Here is a 19,196-nt window from a genome sequence, read left to right on the forward strand (position 1 = left end):
TCTAAAATATTATGATCCAAAGCCAGCCTAAAAAGTGAGCTTTCCGCTCCCTTTTAAGATTTTCAATCGTTGGCCCCTCTGTAATATGTAATGGCAATATGGTTTGGCGGTATGCACACAAAAAGCTGTCCCCCCCCCAATCTTCCTGCTGCTGACCCGTGGACCACAGTTCAGGCTGGAACTGATGGACCCAGACTGCGTTGTGGCTGGGGCCCGTGCGATATATTAAATACGGGTTGGTGCTGAGCTCATCCGTGCTTTAAAACCAATAAAAAAAGATCTTAAAATCAATTCCGAGACACGCACAGGGAGTCAATGGGAGTATTGGAGGAGTATGAGCTTGATTTGAAGTTCCAGCCTGTGTTCTGGCAGCTGGATTTTGAACCGGCTGAAACCGGTATGCATGTTTGTGTGTGTGTGGTGTTTTCTTGTGGTGAAACAGCTTCAGCAGCCTACACATAGATGTGACATTAATGACACCACACACACACACACACACACACACAGCCTGTCAGCCATGTTCCAGCTCATAAGGCATCCAAATGGCAACATTGGAAAGGAAAAAAAAAGACTGCAAAAAAAGATAATATATTCATGAAGATACATATCAAATGTACTTTAACTGCCGTTAATTTGATGATAAAAATATGACAACGTCATGACCTGTCATATGTACTGTGCAAATGACACCATGTCCATCATTCATCTTTAAAAATATCAGCGGTTCATGTACATTTTTTTAACGGCTGATGTTTTATTTTTCACTTCCATGGAATTTTCCATCCTGCAGGCCCCCTGATACCGTTTTCCTGCTCTGGCTTTGCTGTTGCCGATGGGCATAAATTATTGCCAGCAGAAATGCAATTTGAATTGCATAACCTGAATTTGTATTGCAATAATTTGAATTTGTAATGCTTAAACTGAATCGTTGTATTTCTTTAAAAAATTGAATTTGAATTTTAATACTATACAGCGGACTGATGAATCATTCCACCTCAAGGCCGTTAATCGATCTTCCCACAATCTTGCAGAATCGTTTGCATAGCCGACTAAAACTTGCTCATTTCAGCCTTATCTGAATCCCAAGCAGCGGACATAATCTGGTATGACGATAAATATGTAAATGCGCTAGCCTATACATTACGTTCAACTTGAGGCACCTCATTACGTTTGAATCATTAGGCTAATCAAGCCCCACGCGTTAATGACTCCTATGCGCGCGTCGGCTACACAAAGGAACCCGGTACAAAGTGATCGGACCTGGGCTCTTGGAAGTCATTTAAGGCGGTTATTTGAAGCGGCTGCCGGCGTCGGGGTGGTTCATCCGCATCGATTGCCTTGATTGAGAAATATTTTATGGCGAACGTTTAAATTTAAATCCATATTAAACGTGTCCCCAGCCTCTCATCTAGACCGCTGGTCTTGGATGCCCCTCTTTTTAATTACGCCTCCGCCTGTCCTAGAGAAAAGGGGTTGTCGACGGTGTTTTTGTCCGCTCATAAATTAGGAAGTTTGGGTGGTGGGGGGTTACGCAGCCCGTTAATCCCTCCTAGCCCCTCTTGCGTGTAATCGACACATTTGATGTTGCCCGAAAGCTCGCTTCCGCACCTCCCCGCTGCCTCTCGGTTGGCGTCAGACATACGCATAACGTCAGCCTGCCTATGATCACTCACTACTTACTACATACCGGCCGGCCCCCTCTTCGCTCGCTCATTCATCGCTTTGGTTCAGGAACTACGGGGCGCGCTCAGGCGAAAGCGATTCGCGCTCTCTCCATCTCTCCTCTAATACCACTGTGTCTCCAGCATGCTGCCTTGCACGGACGGTAGGGAATGTTTCTTTTTTTCTCTCCTGATACCGCGGACGGTACATTCCGTGCCTTTTTTATTAATTCGTTTGTCCTGGTTTAAAATTTGATTTTAGCGAAAGATTACGTGAGAAGATTTTTTTTTTTTTTTAAAGACATCGACTCCAACGGCTCGTCTCGTTGTTGGAGAGGGACACTACGGTAGAGCGCATTCCTGCGGTCGGTGCGTCGGGTTCGGCGCGAGAGCAGTTTCCCGTTCCCTGGGACGGATACGAGATGTACATTTCCTCTATTTGTATTTTGGTTGCGATATGTTCGTTGACCTGTTTTCGGGAATAACTTCGGGTTTTATACGGACGAGCATCTGTGATGTGTCTATGTAGATCTCAGTTCTGCTTGGCGGACCGTGCGTACCTTCACGGGGAACAGAACCGGTTTTTGGGTCCGGTAGAGAGGTGGCTATTGCATCCTTGGTCGGTGCGCTATTCTCAGTCGTTCCGGATCCCTCATAAATCGGACTGGTTTTGATTTTTTCTCTCCATCTTTTTGTGTGTCTTCCGAATGCGTTGAGATGTTCAGTCTTGATTTATTGTATGCGTAAAACTGTCCCTCCGTTCGCGTTCCCGATTGAAATCGCTGGTAGAGGGGTATATTGTCCCCTGGTGAGATTGCACTGTCAGAGAGACAAAGATGCAGTGCTATCTTAACATTGCTGGGTTTTAAATAAATAAATAAATAATATGTGTATATTTTGGATGGTTTTGAGTCATGTTAAGTGGTTTGTATGTTCAGTCACGTCATTCCCACGCATCCAGTTTTAATAGAGCGCTGGTGTGTTTGATGTTATTACATTTTCTGGACGGCAGGTAGTGGTTTATGTAATGCTGGGTTGCAGTGTGGTGGGGGTGTGCAGTAGAGTGTATAGTCTGATGTTGGGGAAGCAGCTTTGATTGTGTGTGTGTGTGTGTGTGTGTGTGTGTTGGGGGGGGGGCTACATGATCTGACTGGAGACAGGTCAATGACGGTGTAAGGAATGTATGAACTTTTTATTTTGGGGTAGTGGAGGTTGCAGGGGGTTAGTTTGGTGTGGGTGGTTGTTTGTATGTACAGTGTAGAGTCTGTGTGAGGGCATAGTGAAGCAGGGCTCTCTTGGTTTTTTTTGGGGGGGGGGCAGTTGGTGGCGGGTGGGGGTTGGTGGAGATGCAGCCTTATTTGTTATTTATCTTATATTTCGAGTCTTTGTGTGATGGTCTCTAAGTATGGGATTGTGAAACCATTGTTTATTTAAGAGTGTGTGCGTACATGTGTGTGTGTGCACGTGCATGTGTGTGTGTGTGTGCGTGCGTGTGTGCACACGTATATGTGCGTGTGTGTGCATGTGTTTGTGCGTGTGTGTGCATGTGTGTGTGTGTGTGCACGCATGCGTGTGCATGTGCGTGTGTTTGTGTGTGCATGTGTGCATGTGTGTGTGTGTGTGTGTGTGCATGTGTGTGTGGGCAGTCAGTGTCAGGGCATCACATGATGGGAAGGAGATTGGCGTGCTGTTCAGACATTCTACAACACCCCAGTGTTCCTGGTATTCTGGTGTGAGTGCTCATTCACGCTCTCTTTCATTCATCTTTCTCTCTCTCTCTCCCTCCCTCTTGCTCGCCTGTCTCTCTCCCTTTCTCCCCCCTCCAATTCTCGCTTTCCTCCTCCCTCTTTCGCTCTCTCCCTTTCTCTCACCCCTCCCTCCCTCTCTCTCATTCTCTCTCACTCCCCCGTCTCTCATTTTCTCTCTCATCCCCCCACCTCTCTGCCTCTCTCTCACCCTCTCTCTCTGTCTCTGTCCCTCTCTCCCCCTCTCTCTCTCTCCCTCTCCTCTTCTCTCTCCCTCCTCTCTCCCTCTCTCTCTGTCTCTGTCCCTCTCTCCCCCTCTCTCTCTCTCTCTCCCTCTCTCATCCCTCTCTTGCTGTTTTTTGTGGTTGTAGTGAACGGGGCTCCAGGCAGCCAGCTCTCCACGCCTTGCTCTGGGAAGTCTCCCTGTCCCTCCCCCAGCAGCCCCAGTAGCCTCACAAGATGCAAGGTAAGAGACCCCCCTCCCCCCCCTCACCATTCCCACCCCCCCCACACACACACACTCAAACACACACCTTCTCACCTGTCCGCACTCACCCATTACTCATCTCCTTCCGTTTATTTCCCGAATATCATTTTCATCGATCACGCGTCAATAGTCAGTACCATTCAAAACATCATCACCATCACCATAGATGTGTTTCTTTAGCTCTAGATTGGGACCCAAAATGGGTCACTGGGACTGTATGAGGTGGGTCCCGAAACAAATCTGTAGTCCACTAGGCTACGCTGGCATGTGCATTTGACGGGGTCGCTGAAAGGCGCTATATTTCGCATTTGGGCCTCGGCATTAGAAAGCATTTCTAACTCAGGTCTCGATATTAAGGAGTTTAAGAACCAGTGCTGTGGACAGTCCGAGGCACTGTGAAGTTTCTCACGGATTCTCCTAACCCAGATACCCACGCTGAGGGGAGGAGGAGGAGGAGGAGGAGGAGGAGGGGGGGTGGGAGGAGGAGGAGGAGGAGGGGGAGGAGGGGAGGGTGGGAGGCTGAAGTCTGGGGTGACTCGATGGCAGCGGTAAAGTAGGCCTCTCAGAGTAGGCCAGCCGGAGTGTGAGCATGCTCAGTCCGGCCCTGAGGCTCTGCGTGTAGATAGCAAGCATATGGATTCCCGGATAGCCACGGGACATCGCGGAATCGGCACGGCGACGGCGGGAATGTTCCGCCGGCCTCTCCGAGCCGAGCCAGCGCAGATATGTGGTGAAAGTGTCGCCTTTCCTGCATTTCTGTAGGTGCCGATCTGATAGTACTCTGCCGATGGTGTGGAATAACATCCGGTGATTAATATTCATGCGAATGCAATGTGTAACTGGTCTGTGAGCTGCAGCTGGTGCAGTAGTACTTTACTCAGGCTGGCACTTATTATGTGCCATACACACACACATTCTCACACACACACACACACACACACGATCCCCTCTGTCGTGTCCCCCGGATGACTGTTAACAGACTGCCTTCTGTCTTCCCAGGAGAAGCACAGAGTTGTCCTGTGAACCCGCAGCCTAGAACGCCGAGCGCTGGAATCTAGAATGTCGGAAGACCCCGTGAGAGAGAGAGCTATCCCACAATCCCCACGATCCTTAGTGTTCTAGCCAGATGTGAAGGCTGACTCTGTGGTGCCGGTGTGCGGAGCTCTGCCCAGACTCCCTTCTATGGTGTGTTGAAGATCTCGTGGGAAGCCGACTGTCCTGGCAGCATATGCGCTGTCTGGGTGGTTTGTGGTCAGGTATAGGATGCAATGCAGAGAACGTAGTTCAGGAGAAATGTTGTAAGATGGGGTGAAAGAAATACAAAATAACAAAAAAACTGCTGGATGTCTCTTTAAGACGAGCATGCAACTCAACAGCCACAGAACTGAAGTGGGGTTTCAGCACAGGTGAATTAAGTGAGCAGGGGCGTGCGTCATCAGATCGGGGCGGCGGACGGGGTGGCCGTATCCCCTCTGCGCTGAAGCTAAGGACGACGAGGGCTTTTAATTCAACCCGAATTATCGCCTCCCGGAGTGACATTTTTAATTTCAGCGCTGAGCCGGACCGGCCGTTCTCCTTGCTGTTTTTAAATTGTCCCGTCCCTCAGTCGCCGTTCGCCCGAAATAACCTCGGGGGCCGGATAACGAGGAGCCGGCGGTCAAACGGGGTCGGGTAGATTTAAAACGGTGCGGCCAAGCGGGAGGTCGTCAGTGGATGGGACGACGGGTGCGGGGTAGTTTGAACGTGAGCCTGGGTCTGGGGCCTGCCCCCCCCTCCCTGGGCTCTTTGCGATTTAGCCGTTTGGGGCGACGCTCTTGGCCAAGGCGACGCACGCTAGTGCGTTTCACACGGCGAGATCTAGCGATGCGCCTGCAGCACTGTCGTACTGTTCCACAGTCTAGCTGTTTGCCTCAGGGCAAACGGGATGAAGCAAGCGGAGGCTTGGTTTTTATGATTTATTTTTTATTAAATAGAGACCTCGGTAGTCTTAAAAGGTGAGTTTTTTTTTAGACGATTGCGACCTCCCTGACGCGTTGGGGAAGGTCGATCCACAGTCGGAGGAAGGTCGGAGAAAGTAGGGAAGATCGGCCGTGCCCCCTTGATGAGTTTCCTTGTCGCTGGATTGATTTTTCCGGAACGTGAATCAGACCGGGTGATTCAGCTTCTTGCGGCTGAGGGGACAGAGCGTTCGGCGTTGAGCACACGGAGTCGGGAATCTTCCGGGCCCCTGCAATCTGTGCTGTCTGCGAGGGCTTGTTTTTCCACGTCTGCTCTGAGACACTTTTTTTGCGGACTTTCCCCCGCCTTCTCTGTCAGTCAGAATATAGGACACAGGGGCACCGTGAAAGAGCCAAAATGGCGTCCGCCTGCCATCTGCCAGATTACTGGGTCATATTCTTTCCAAAATAAAAAATCCTCTCACACAAACCCTTTTCTGTTTCCATCTCTTCACTCTCTGTCTCTCTCCCCCTCTTATATCATGCTCTCTCTCTCTCTCTCTCTCTCTCTCTATGTACCTTTCAATCTCTCTCTCTCCTGCCATTCTATTCTAGAATGTTCTAAGTGGAGTAATCCTCATACTACACATCCCAGTCATTCTAGCAAGTTACCTAGCAACCAGCCGTGATCCCTGGCCCTGGTGCTGAGGCTGAGGGAAGCACGCTGTCTGTCTCGCCTGCTTCCTCAAGCCAGCGCAGCGCTCTGCTTCCTGCCAAGCCAGCTGCACGCGCTCTCTTCCTGCCAGAGCCCAGCCGTGCACGCGCTCGTCTGCCAGAGCCAGCGCATGCGCCTACTTCCTGCCAGAGCCCAGCCGTGCACGCCGCTCTGCTTCCTGCCAGAGCCCAGCCGTGCACGCCGCTCTGCTTCCTGCCAGAGCCCAGCCGTGCACGCCGCTCTGCTTCCTGCCAGAGCCCAGCCGTGCACGCCGCTCTACTTCCTGCCAGAGCACGCAGCCGTCTGGACCGCTGCTCTCTTCCTGCCAGAGCCCACTGACGCTCGTGCAGAGCCAGCCACGCTCTCTTCTCCAACCCGTCCCCACTTCCTGCCAGAGTCTCCTGCTGTCCATCCTCGGCGCTCTTCTTCCTGTCCGAGCCGAATCACGACAGGCGCTTTACTTCCTGGCACGTGAACGACACGGCGTTACCCGTTCCTTTGCGTGTCCGTGCTCTCTCCCCTCCGGCACCTCCACCTCTGCACAGCTGTGCAGCACGGAAACCAGGCCACAAGCTGCTCTTTCCCAAATGACCTGCTGTTATCACACCATCTCTTCTCCATGGTTACCTGCTATATCACAGCATCTCTCTTCCATGGTTACCTGCTGTGCCATATGATCTCTTCTCCATGGTTACCTGCTGTGTCACAGCATCTCTTCTCCATGGTTACCAGCTGTGTCACACCATCACTTCTCCATGGTTACCTGCTGTGCCATATGATCTCTTCTCCATGGTTACCAGCTGTGTCACACCATCTCTTCTCCATGGTTACCTGCTGTGTCACAGCATCTCTCCTCCATGGTTACCAGCTGTGTCACACCATCTCTTCTCCATGGTTACCTGCTGTGTCACACCACCTCTTCTCCGTGGTTACCTATATCACAGCATCTCTTCTCCGTGGTTACCTATATCACAGCATCTCTTCTCCATGGTTACCTGCTGTGCCACATGATCTCTTCTCCATGGTTACCTGCTGTGTCACACCATCTCTTCTCCACGGTTACCTGCTGTGTCACACCATCTCTTCTCCATGGTTACCTATATCACAGCATATCTCCCCTTTGTTTTAGCAGCAGTCTGTAAGAAGGCGGGAGAGAGATAAAGTGAACGAGAGAGGAATAGGTAGATAAACAGAAAACTGACAGCAACTCTTATTGATCACATACACACAGGGGAGTGATGGAGGTTTTACCATAGAGTGTACGTGGTAAGATAGTCATGCGTGTGTAAAGCTGACAGTGGCGTCCATTGAAGCGCATTTTACGGTAATGGAGCCGCGATGCTAGCGGTAACCCAGTGGACGGCTCTTCCTGCATGCGCTGCGGGCCACTTCCTGTTTTGGTTGTTCGGCCGTATCTGGTTCCCGAGGCCCTTACCCAGCGGCTCCGTGGCGCATTACGGGGTCGGGGCACACGGGCCTTGTTGCCTGGACACCGATGTGCCGTCACGGCGACGGCGAGACCGCGCGCGCCGTTTTCCCCGGGCTCTCAGCGTGGGCCAATCAGAAGCGCCGGTGGAATCCGACCTCCAGGGCTCGGGGGTTTGTTTTTGTCTCGTGCGCCAGAGCGAGTAGCCCCACCCCACCCCCCCCCACCCCCCACCCCCCCTCGGATGCCAGGTTCGACAGCAGCGCCGCGCGTGCCAATCAGCCTTCTCCACGGTGGCTTTGCGCAGATCTGAACTCCAGCTGCGCCTGCTCCGTTATTTATTCACCCCCCCCCCCCCCCATCTCTTTGATCTCCCACAATGCAATGCACGCGGAGTAGAGAGCAGCAGAAGATTTCCCTGAGGGTGTTCGGGAGAGAAGCCACATTTTCGCGATCCACGCTAACTTGATTCTTTTTTTTGGGGGAGGGGATTGGGGGGGGTTCGGTTTCAGCTGTGAAATGTGCATGTTAATCAGGGGTGCCAGCAGAGGTGGGGGGGGGTCATTTCCATTTTAGTTCAGTCAATTCAGGAAATTAATCGAAAATTCATTTGCTTTCATTGAAAAAATAAATCCTCACAGAACACTATTTTTTTCCCCCAATCCACACGCTGAATTTCACTGCAGTGCCTGATCTGATTGAGGTTAAATGGAACTGACCCCCCATGGGCTGGGGTTTTAGCCACAGTGATATTGCCTCCGCACACGGACTCTCATCTGCACCGTCTCCTGTTTAAGATCCGTGCTGGCTTCCTATTGGCTGTGCCCGTCAGAGCCATATCTGAGCTGAGCTGAGTAGCCAATCAGAGCCCATTCCTTTAATCTCTGCATGAAGACTGAGCTGCAGTCGAAAAGCGCTTAGTTAGGGATGGCTTTCTGGAACAGTCTCTGCTGAAGACAATTGTTCTTGTACTGTGACCTCGATTTCCCCTTGGTCGACTCAGATGAATTATTGGCATATAAGTGCGGTGGCTGTGTGGAATTGTGTGTCCTGGTCTGACCTGGATTAAAAATGTACTTCCGCTACTCTTATCTGTTTCGATGGCAATACATTTTTAACTGCAGTCCTACGGATCCGTGAGAAGTTTTCCATTGAACGTTTTAGAAGCCGGAATTGCGCGTTCCAGTTGCAGCCGCGCGAAAGAGGAGGACTAATCCGTGCGTGTGGGCTCAAGACCAGCCTTACTCTTCTTCTCGCTCCCTCTCATAGAATGTGTGTGGATTCGATATCTGTGCCGTTAATGTAAAAATTATGCAAATACGCCCTTTACGGACCGACGAAGGCTAAATTCAAATGCGGAGGATAAACAGGATGGCTGTGTGTGATCCTCCGTTAATGTCTAAACATAGATTATGTACCGCAGGCATTTTGCAGACGCTCTTATCCAGAGCGACTTGCACAACATTTTTACATAACATTTACGTTGCCTCCATTTATACAGCTGGATATATACTGAAGGTTAAGTACCTTTGCTCAGGGGTACAGCGGCAGTGTCCTACCCGGGAATCGAACCTGCGACCTTTAGGTTAAAAGACCAGCTCCTTACCCATTACACTACACTGCCGCCCTGCATGGGGAGAGCGTGATGAAGCCAGTGCGTCTCCCAGTCCGCAGACATGTTGAGACGTTTCGAAAAGCACTGAAAATGTTTCATCATGTTGTTGTCATTTATACAGCTGATAGTCTACTAAGGTAGCCTTGCTAGGGGTACAGCGCAGTGTCCTCCCGGGAATGACTGCGATACAGGTGCTCAGTCCTCCCTTGACTGGCTGCAGTTGGGGTAGATGTGGATGAAGCTGTCTCAGTCCTCACTGTGCTGGGAACCGATGGTTGTGTGTAGATGTGCGATACAGGCTGTCTCAGTCTCTCCGCTGTGCTGGGGCAGTTGTGTGTAGATGTGCGATACAGGCTGTCTCAGTCTCCTCTGTGCTGGGGCAGTTGTGTGTAGATGTGCGATACAGGCTGTCTCAGTCTCTCCTCTGTGCTGGGGCGGTTGTGTGTAGATGTGCGATACAGGCTGTCTCAGTCTCTCCTCTGTGCTGGGGCGGTTGTGTGTAGATGTGCGATACAGGCTGTCTCAGTGTCTCCTCTGTGCTGGGGCAGTTGTGTGTAGATGTGCGATACAGGCTGTCTCTGTCTCTCCTCTGTGCTGGAGCAGTTGTGTGTAGATGTGCGTACAGGCTGTCTCAGTCTCTCCTGTGCTGGGGCTGTGTGTAGATGTGCGATACAGGCTGTCTCAGTGTCTCCTCTGTGCTGGGGCAGTTGTGTGTAGATGTGCGATACAGGCTGTCTCAGTCTCTCCTCTGTGCTGGAGTGGTTGTGTGTAGATGTGCGGTGCAGGCTGTCTCAGTGTCTCCTCTGTGCTGGAGTGGTTGTGTGTAGATGTGGGATACAGGCTGTCTCAGTCTCCTCTGTGCTGGGGCGGTTGTGTGTAGATGTGTGATACAGGCTGTCTCAGTCTCTCCTCTGTGCTGGGGCGGTTGTGTGTAGATGTGCGATACAGGCTGTCTCAGTCTCTCCTCTGTGCTGGGGCAGTTGTGTGTAGATGTGCGATACAGGCTGTCTCAGTGTCTCCTCTGTGCTGGGGCAGTGCCAGTGGCCTGTAGATGGGTTTGGCTACGCGCTGCGCCTGGGCTTTTATCCCACGCTGTCTCCCAGAAACAGAAAAACTGGATCTCAGCAATAATCATGCAGCATTTGAGAGACGATGTTCCCTAAGGACACAAACAGGCACGCACAAATGCACACTCACACACACACACACACACACACTTACGCACATACAGACACACACACGCCCTTGCCCATGCAGACAGACACACACACACACACACACTGACACACACACTCACACACATGCAGACACACATACACACACACGGACACACACACTCTCGCACATGCAGACACACACACACACACACGGACACACACACTCACGCACATGCAGACACACATACACACATACCCACACACACACATACATGCACACACACACACACACACACACACACATTCTCATGCGCAAAGGGCTTTCCAGACAGCTGGAACCCGGTAGCTGTGATGTCATCGCATCTCATAATTTCAGTGTCAGACACCTTTTCATTTCTTGTGCTGATCCTTTGCCCTCTTCACGCTGTGCAGTGTTGAGTTGCATGCTCCTCCTGTTCTGTTCATGGCATCTGTGTGTGTGTGTGCGTGTGTGTGTGTGTGTGTGCGTTTGTATGTGCGAGTGTGCGTGTGCGAGCGTGCATGCATGTATGAGCGTACGTGTGTGTGTGTGCATACGTGCGTGCATGTGAGCGTGCGTGCGTGTGTGTGAGTGTGTGTATGAGCTTGCATGTGTGCGCACATGTGTGCGATTGTGCGATTGTGCGTGTATGATGGTGAAGCGAATGCACACTCGTTCATCGCTCTGTGGTCATTATGAAAGCAGCACGCTGCACATTACAGAACCGCCCTGAGGATTTCCCAGCATGCCTCAGAGCTCTCCCGTGGCCCAAGCTCATTCTCTCCCCGCCTTTATCAGAGAGAAAATGCAAAGAGTTCAGCGGGATATCCGCGTATCTCCTGCAGTCCTCCCCATTCAATTTCACCTATCCCACAATGCCGCAGTGTGCTGCTTCCTGTGACTGCTTCTTTTGATTCTATGGTGGTGGATTTATTTTTTTGTTTGGTTTGTTTTCTCATTGTCATCGCTGTCTGTGCTGATATCTGTAAGTTTTCTCTTAATTTATTTAAATTTTTCATGTTCATGCTTGTTCTTTTTTATGATTTATTTTCTTGTTTTTGTAACGTGTGACCCCTTGTTTTAATGTGGAGATGAAGAGTGTTTCAGTATGGCATTCACACACACATTCTCATGCGCCTGTTTGACTCATCCTGACCGTGCTGAGAATCTTGAGCGTTTTGAGACCAACCGCCCCCCCTGAACGGCGTCATGAATTCCTCTGATCTCCTCGAGCTGGCCATTTTCGAGCGCGTGACTTCGCAAAGCGATCAGGAAGTCAGTCTGTCCCGGCGGGGGGGTGGGCTTGCAGGACTGACCGGTTGCCGCAGAAACGTCGGGAGGAAGTAGCTAAGCCCGGCCTCAGGCAGGTGGATCTTGACCTGTTTTTGGCGGTCTTTAAAATGCGCCGTTTTCCCGCGGTGTTGAGAGTTAAGGAATGGCGCCGTGTACAAAGCTCTCTGTTTATGCCCCCGGCGTTCGAGGCCTGACGAACACCACACCGCAGTGCCCCGCGGACACATTTCTTATTCATTAATTTCTTTAATTAACCCAGCTATAGGAGCAGCGCTGAAACGAGCTGACACACTTTTCATTTTCGTTGGGTTGATTTAAATAAGACTGTGGAGCCAGACCAGCTGCAGCTCTACAGTGGGAAAGGGGTATTATGAGCCAGCCTGGTCCAGCTAGTCATGTTTTTAGGGTGTTTGATTTATTTGGGAACTTCGGCACTCGATTTTTGAGTCTTATTTTGTCCGAAAAGGGCCGGTGTGGGTGCAAGGTTTTTGTTGTAGCCCACCAGTACCACACTTGATTAAAGTGATTAGCTAATTATGGTGTTTAAGAGCTTGAGAACCAGAATCTAGTGTCTCAGTGCTGGGCTGTAATAAAAACCTGCACCGGCCTTTTTTGGGGAAGATTGGGCACCCCTGATCTAGCCCTACGGGGGCCAGTGGGTGACCACTTAATCTCCTGTGATGCAGAGATGGAGAGAATATAAACAAACAAAAAAACAGAAAAATCCCTCCCCACCCCCCCCCAGCCTGGGACAGAAGGTCTTTATTGGGGTGGATATTAATGGGGGTGTCGGCTGAGCGTTGTGAATCTGACTGCTTTGCGTCCGGCGGTGTTTGTTTTACACGACGCCAGGCCAGCGATGGGGTTTCCGTCTGCCTGCCGCCCCGGTCAAAACGGCCCGGCCGGGGACGGGCGAACTCAGCCGTCCGGGGCGCGGGTCCGTCTCGAAGCGCCGGCTTCTACCCACAATGCACCGGGGCCGACCCGACCGCGCGGTCGTTAATTTCCTGAGCCGCCAAGCCAGGCTTTCGGACGCGCGAGGGGTGTCCGGGGCGTAGCGCAATAACTCCTCCCCCCGGTTATGAGATTCTCTTCATAAACAGGCGGGGTTTTTCATCGCCACGGTTTCGGCGATCAATCCGCCGATCGATCAGATTAGCGCCGCGGGTTCGCGGTTAGCCTACGTCCCTAGGAGAGAGGCGAGCTAGGACACGGGGTAGCGCTAGCGTACATTTTCAATTTTGACGACAAAAAAAAGAGAAGGAAAGATAGATTACAGCCCGAGATGAAAGAATGGGAAAACGTCAGTGTGATGGACGAACAGAGAGAGAGAGATGAACGAGAGAGCGGGCAGAGGGAGTTGTGAGGTAGAGGAGGGATTGGTAAGGGGGTTGTCGTAAAAAAGATTTCACTTTCTATCTGCAGGAGAAGCTGGAGGATTTTGGATAGTGGAACACAGTAAGGCTATGAGCCGGTGTAGCTGGTTGGCCCTGGTGGCTTTTAAAAGTCTGTCATTAACCCTTTAAGGTGTAAGGTGTAATCACAAATATGTGATTAGAATGTTCTGAGCTGAACATTCTAATGCTGATGTCACAATCACTGCTGGCATCTGAAAGCAATGGAGTTCTAGAACATGGACTTAGAACTTTGAAAGAACATTCTAAGAAAACTAAAGACACTGGACAGCCAGTCACTGGAAGCTTTTTGTCCTGCTGGGCGTGGCCCGCAGTCTGACACCAAAGCCCAGGCGTCCAATCATCTTCCAGGGCCCCTCCTGCACAAGCTACAACATTCGCACCTCATTGCCGTTACCCTGAAAGAACGCTGATTAAAAACAGACCATCGGCCTCATTAAGACAAGGTGTCACACATTTACCTGCTGTACCTACTGGTGACTGGAATCATGTTTTGTTTTAGAAAGCGAGAAGGTGTAAAAATGCATAGGTGCATATTGCCTTTTAATCCTGTCTTGTGTATGTCTGTGTTTCTGTTGCTCACATAACACCACACATTTGTTTCCATTTGTAAATTGTTTTATAGTGTTTTTTTAATACTCAGATTGTCTCAGTAATGTTTTATGCTGGACATATACTTTAGTATAATAAAGACCAGTCATACATCGGTATTGGCTTTGAACTGGTTTTTTCCTTGTTATTTTAATGAACTCTGTCTTTTGTTTGATACTGAATTATGGAGTTTGCTGCATTGGCCACAGTGGTAAATATTGACCAGGAGGAAAACAGGAAGTGCTTATTTGGAGTGCTGGTTAGGTGAAGGGTGTTGGAGTTTTGGGGGGGGTGGGGGGGGGGGCAGCGGTGGTGTCTCCCCACATGTTCCATCCTGTACGATGGAAATCAGTGGCATCAGTAGTTTAAGTGGTTTCCATGGAAACTGATCCCCTCTCACCCCTTTCTCCCTTGTTCTTTCTCTCACATGAAAACAACTGTGGTAGTAATGCACAAGGCAAACAGAAGTACCCGTTGAGCATCAGGACAAGCCGTCCCAGCCAGCTCTTATGGGAACTGACAGCTTTAATTAGAATGGTACATGCTGTGTTTTTTTCCTCTGTCGATATTGGCACTGAGCAGAGGCATTGTAAACAGGATGGGAGTTGGTGTTTTTTTTCCCCCCTTGCATTAGCATTTGGACGCCTATTTGTTTATTTACTCAGTTTCCCATGAGTCACTGCTTTTGTTTTGCCTCCCGTGTTTCATGAAGTCTTTTTAATCACCAGTGAACGTGGCAGGTCTCCACACTGAAGGCTCTGTGCCTGCAGCAGCCAGTACATCTACATGGTTCGTGTAGGAACAAGGTGGCAGGCAGGTTTAACTCCAGTCCTGGAGGGCCGCAGTGTCTGCAGGTTTAACTCCAGTCCTGGAGGGCCGCAGTGCCTGCTGGTTTTTGGAGTGTTTTTACGGTTAAGTGATTAATTTAAGTCAACGATTGTCCACTGAGTCCTCACACTTTGCCTCCAGGGCTTAAATTGGCTGTTTATGGAAATGAAACCACAAAAACCTGCAGTCACTGCAGCCCTCCAGCACGGGGAGTTTGACTCCACTGGTAGTGCATTGTATGAACTCAAAAACATTAGCAACCTCGAGTTCAAAAGAACAGCTTTTTAACATAAAAACAAAAACTGTCTCTTTGGCTGGGGAAGGCAGGTATGATTTTTAGCACCTTCTCCACTTCCTGTTCCTGACATTGCACTGACAATCCCTCTGGAGAGCCATCAGTGATGTGTGGTACTAATGAGGTCTCTGGAGGAACTTCTTTACACTCTTTTTTAATTTCATTTGTAAAGCGAGCTCTTTCATTTCCTGTGTAGTGTAAAGACAAGTACGAACAGCCAAAATAACTGTCTCTCTTCCCCCTTCCCCACTTCTTTACACTCTTTCTTAATTTCACTTTCAAAGCAAGCTCTTTCATTTCCTGTGTAGTGTAAAGACAAGTGTGAGCAGCCAAAATAACTGTCTCTCTCCCCCCCTTCCTCCCTCCCTCCCCCCTAGGAGTCTCAAAATGGTGGCTCCTCCCTCTCCCTGGCTTCCACCAAAGTCTGCAGCTCATTGGACGAGGGTGACGCGGCAGGAAATGAAGGTAAATGAGAGAGCGTGATGTCATGGTCTGGGTTTTGGGAGGGGCTAGATGAAGCTGTCCTGGAGACAGGGTAAGGGGAGGGGATCTGTGGAGTTTTGTGGAGTTTTTTGGAGATAGGACACTAGTTGGCAGTAGTCATGGAGACTGAATGAGGGGAGGGGCTAGATGAGGTTGTTGGGAGACAGGATGGGGTGGGGGGGCTACACTACTCTGTTTAAATGACAAATTCATCTGAGGGCACAAATTGGTTTAAGATACGTGTCACAGTGGCCAGTCCTCTAGACTTGTGTGTGTACAGGTTGAGTGCGCTTTCATTCAGAAAGACCTGTTAAAACCCTGGTGTAACACCCAGGCTGGAGCTTAGACAGGCAGGCAGACTTTCAGGTGGCTCAGAAGCAAATACAGGACAGTTTTAAAAACCTCTCATCCACCAAAGAAGAAAACGCTTAAGTGTTTCAGAGGTCGCAAATGAGGGGCTCTTGCCCAGGAACACATAGGACAGAGATTTCCAATTCCCTCTACAGAAAATAGACAAATGGTGAAGTCATTGTAAATAAATAAACACTGATTTACACAGCGTTTATTCCCATACAGTAGCAGCGGCTGATCCCAGCGGTCGGTGCGATTTGATTGGTCTCCCCGTTCCCATGGCAGCGGAGGTGCTGGAGGACCAGCCGCAGGTGCCCGCCTCCATTTCGGAGCGGTACAAGGTGGGGCGCACCATCGGGGACGGGAACTTCGCGGTGGTGCGCGAGTGCGTGGAGAGGTCCACCGGGAGGGAGTACGCGCTCAAAATCATCAACAAGGGGAAGTGCGGAGGCAAGGTGAGGAGCCTGGGGCTAAAAAAATCCGCCATTAGGGCGATTGGGGGTGGAACGGTGGTGCAGTGGGTCATGGGTTCGAATCCCTGCCAGGGCCTGCTTGTGTGGAGTTTGCATGTTCTCCCCATGCTTGTGTGGGTTTCCTCCCAGTATTCACATTGGGGGGGGCGGCATTATTTCACGTTGTGGGGGGCAGGGCGTAGCTGTGAAAGACCATGCATGGTCTGTCAACCTACCCTGTGTAAAGAAAGGCTAGTAATAATAATCTTGTAGAAGATGGCAAGGTTTTTGTCTCTGATTAATTATTCATTTATTTTATGAGTTATTTCAGTGTTCTGCTCTGCCCTACCCCCCCTACTCTGTCCTAACTTGACCTGCTGTTTTTTATTCAACCGAGCGTTGTCTTTTATGTGATAACCAGCGTACATGGTTGTTATGTTATGCTTACATAATTGTGAGAATTTTGAAAATTCATAATTAATTAAATAAAATAAAAATGAGTAGTGAATTAGTCTGTCTCATGGTGAACAGGTACAAGCTGACCAAAAGGATGAGGGGAATCTCAGGGGAATGCGGCCTGTGAGCTGTCTTGGTCTGTAAAGGAACTGATTATCTGCTCTGTGCGTGTGTGTTTGTGTTTGTGTGACCCTCTGGCTCCTCCCCCTCCAGGAGCACATGATCCAGAACGAGGTGTCCATCCTCAGACGGGTGAAGCACCCCAACATCGTGCTGCTGATCGAGGAGATGGACACCTACGGCGAGCTCTACCTGGTCATGGAGCTGGTCAAGGTACTGCCCCCGGCCTTCCGGAACATTCCCGAGGAGGCGCCTCTCCCACTCGACCTCACACACGTTTGTCTGAGAGCCGTTTGTTCGCGATAGGTGTGCTTCTCGCCTTATACGTCCGCTCTTTTCTGCAGTCCACGCAGTCTGTTTTGGGTCAGCTCTCTACCGGAGGGTCCCCGCCATGTTTGGGTCGAAATCTCCGATCGCCACGACAATGATCTGGCCAGCTTGGTCGTGGAGAAAATGCATGTCTCCTAGCAACCGCGCGAGAGCGACTGTAACGATCATTGGCTGTAGTGGGATGGCGCTATTTTTAGAAAGATCTCAGGAAAAAAAAAGTCACCTGTTGGTATGGAAAGGTCGCCAGAGAAATACAGAGGGAGAGGAGGTAGAGGAAGATGAAGATGACGAGTGGGAGGAAGAGGAGGAGTAATAATCAGTTGGCTTTTTGGACTTTACAATGACGTGTCCGTTCTCAACCGTTATGCCTCATATTCAGTACTTCCTGTGACTGTTGCAGTTCGTATACGGCTTACAAAGTTCACACACCTGAGCTAACCTACGCACTTAATGAGCTGGACCGGGTCTCCCAGCTTCAGGCCTGTCGACTCCATCTTGACTCACGCCGTGAGGTAATAGCGGGGCGTTTTCAGCGCCTGTTCGATCCGTCCAGGTTCGAGGGCGAGAAGGCGGCTCCGTCCGGCCGGGAGCGGGATCACTCCTGTTTTTCAATTGAGCGCTTCCTGGGACGGTGGCAGGGCCGTGCGGGGGGGGGGGGGGGGGGCTCTATTTAAGGCGCCTGCTCCACTTGTGCTCGGAGAGAGAGGGCACTTAGCGACACACCGCGCGTGCACGCGGGGAGAGAAATAGGCCAGGGCCAGCGAATCACAGGCCTTTCAGAATAGCTCACATACACAAGCGCGCGCTCCTCCTGTGGACAATTAGACCTGTGTTTAAAAAGTTATTCAGAAGTGAGGTGTGTGGTGCAGTCCACAGGGTGGCCCTCCCCACCCTCAAACAATATACAACCCCCCCTTTCCCCTCCCCCCACAGCAGTTACTGATATATCATGAGAATGTTAGCGCTTGAGGTGACAGTCGATTTCCCCCTGACCGCGGTGCATCCGCTCCCGTCCACAGGGGGGCGACCTCTTCGACGCCATCACCTCCACCAACAGGTACACGGAGCGAGACGCCAGCTGCATGCTGCACAACCTGGCCAACGCCATCAAGCACCTGCACAGCCTTAACATCGTCCACCGGGACATCAAACCGGAGAACCTCCTGGTGAGTTCTTTCGCTCTGAATTAAGATGTCGTAGGTCAAAGGTCGAAAGGTCAGTCTCCTCTGATCGTCGTAAGTGTCTTTTGCTCTGAGTATTGCGCCCTCCAGCTTTCCATATTTCCCATATCGTTATGAATGTCGGCTGCTTCAGCTTTCCATATTTCGGGTTAGCCACAGTGGAGATGTCTGGGTAAGAAGTCCTTTGTTATAGTTTGATTGTCCTGACTGTGGAGCACATATTTGGTCCTCTTTTATATCCCTGGTCTGAAGTGCATTTGCCATCTGTTTTGTAACTTCCTGGTGAGTTGTTTGTACGCGCTTAAGGAAATATATGCAATATATACTGCAATATATTGCAAATATGTTCTTTTTTTTGGAACAGATGATAAACAGTGTATTTCACGACACTGTATTTTTGACGTGTTGGAATATGTGAAAGGAGAAATAATTAGTAAGTTTGCCCATACATTGTTCCAGGCATTGCAATCACAATCATCATCTCATCTTCATAATATGTTTCAAAACATTGCAGTATATTCCAATTTATGAAGTGGTGTGTGCATTTAATTTAGAGCTCTCTGTTTTGAAGCGCATCGCAAAGAAAAGAAAAGGATTCCGTATTATTGTTTGAAAATTGTTATCTCATTATATCATCAC

At 50.2% G+C, this 19,196-nt stretch overlaps 1 protein-coding gene across 5 annotated transcripts in view; it reads left to right on the forward strand.

Moving 5' to 3' along the window:
• dclk1a (doublecortin-like kinase 1a) overlaps window positions 1-19,196 on the forward strand; it is a 78,373-nt gene that overhangs the window by 43,697 nt on the left and 15,480 nt on the right. For 2 of the 5 annotated variants that reach the window (XM_064352712.1, XM_064352714.1), the window contains exons 6-10: window positions 3,778-3,872; window positions 15,562-15,649; window positions 16,244-16,473; window positions 17,140-17,259; window positions 18,396-18,542. In XM_064352712.1, the coding sequence (XP_064208782.1) occupies window positions 3,778-3,872; window positions 15,562-15,649; window positions 16,244-16,473; window positions 17,140-17,259; window positions 18,396-18,542 (680 nt within the window). The remainder of the gene's footprint in view (window positions 1-3,777; window positions 3,873-15,561; window positions 15,650-16,243; window positions 16,474-17,139; window positions 17,260-18,395; window positions 18,543-19,196) is intronic. The other 3 variants (XM_064352715.1, XM_064352716.1, XM_064352713.1) reach the window with 2 other exon arrangements.

The sequence above is a fragment of the Anguilla rostrata genome, chromosome 9 (genome assembly GCF_018555375.3).
Source record: "Anguilla rostrata isolate EN2019 chromosome 9, ASM1855537v3, whole genome shotgun sequence".
Taxonomy (NCBI): Eukaryota; Metazoa; Chordata; class Actinopteri; order Anguilliformes; family Anguillidae; genus Anguilla; species Anguilla rostrata.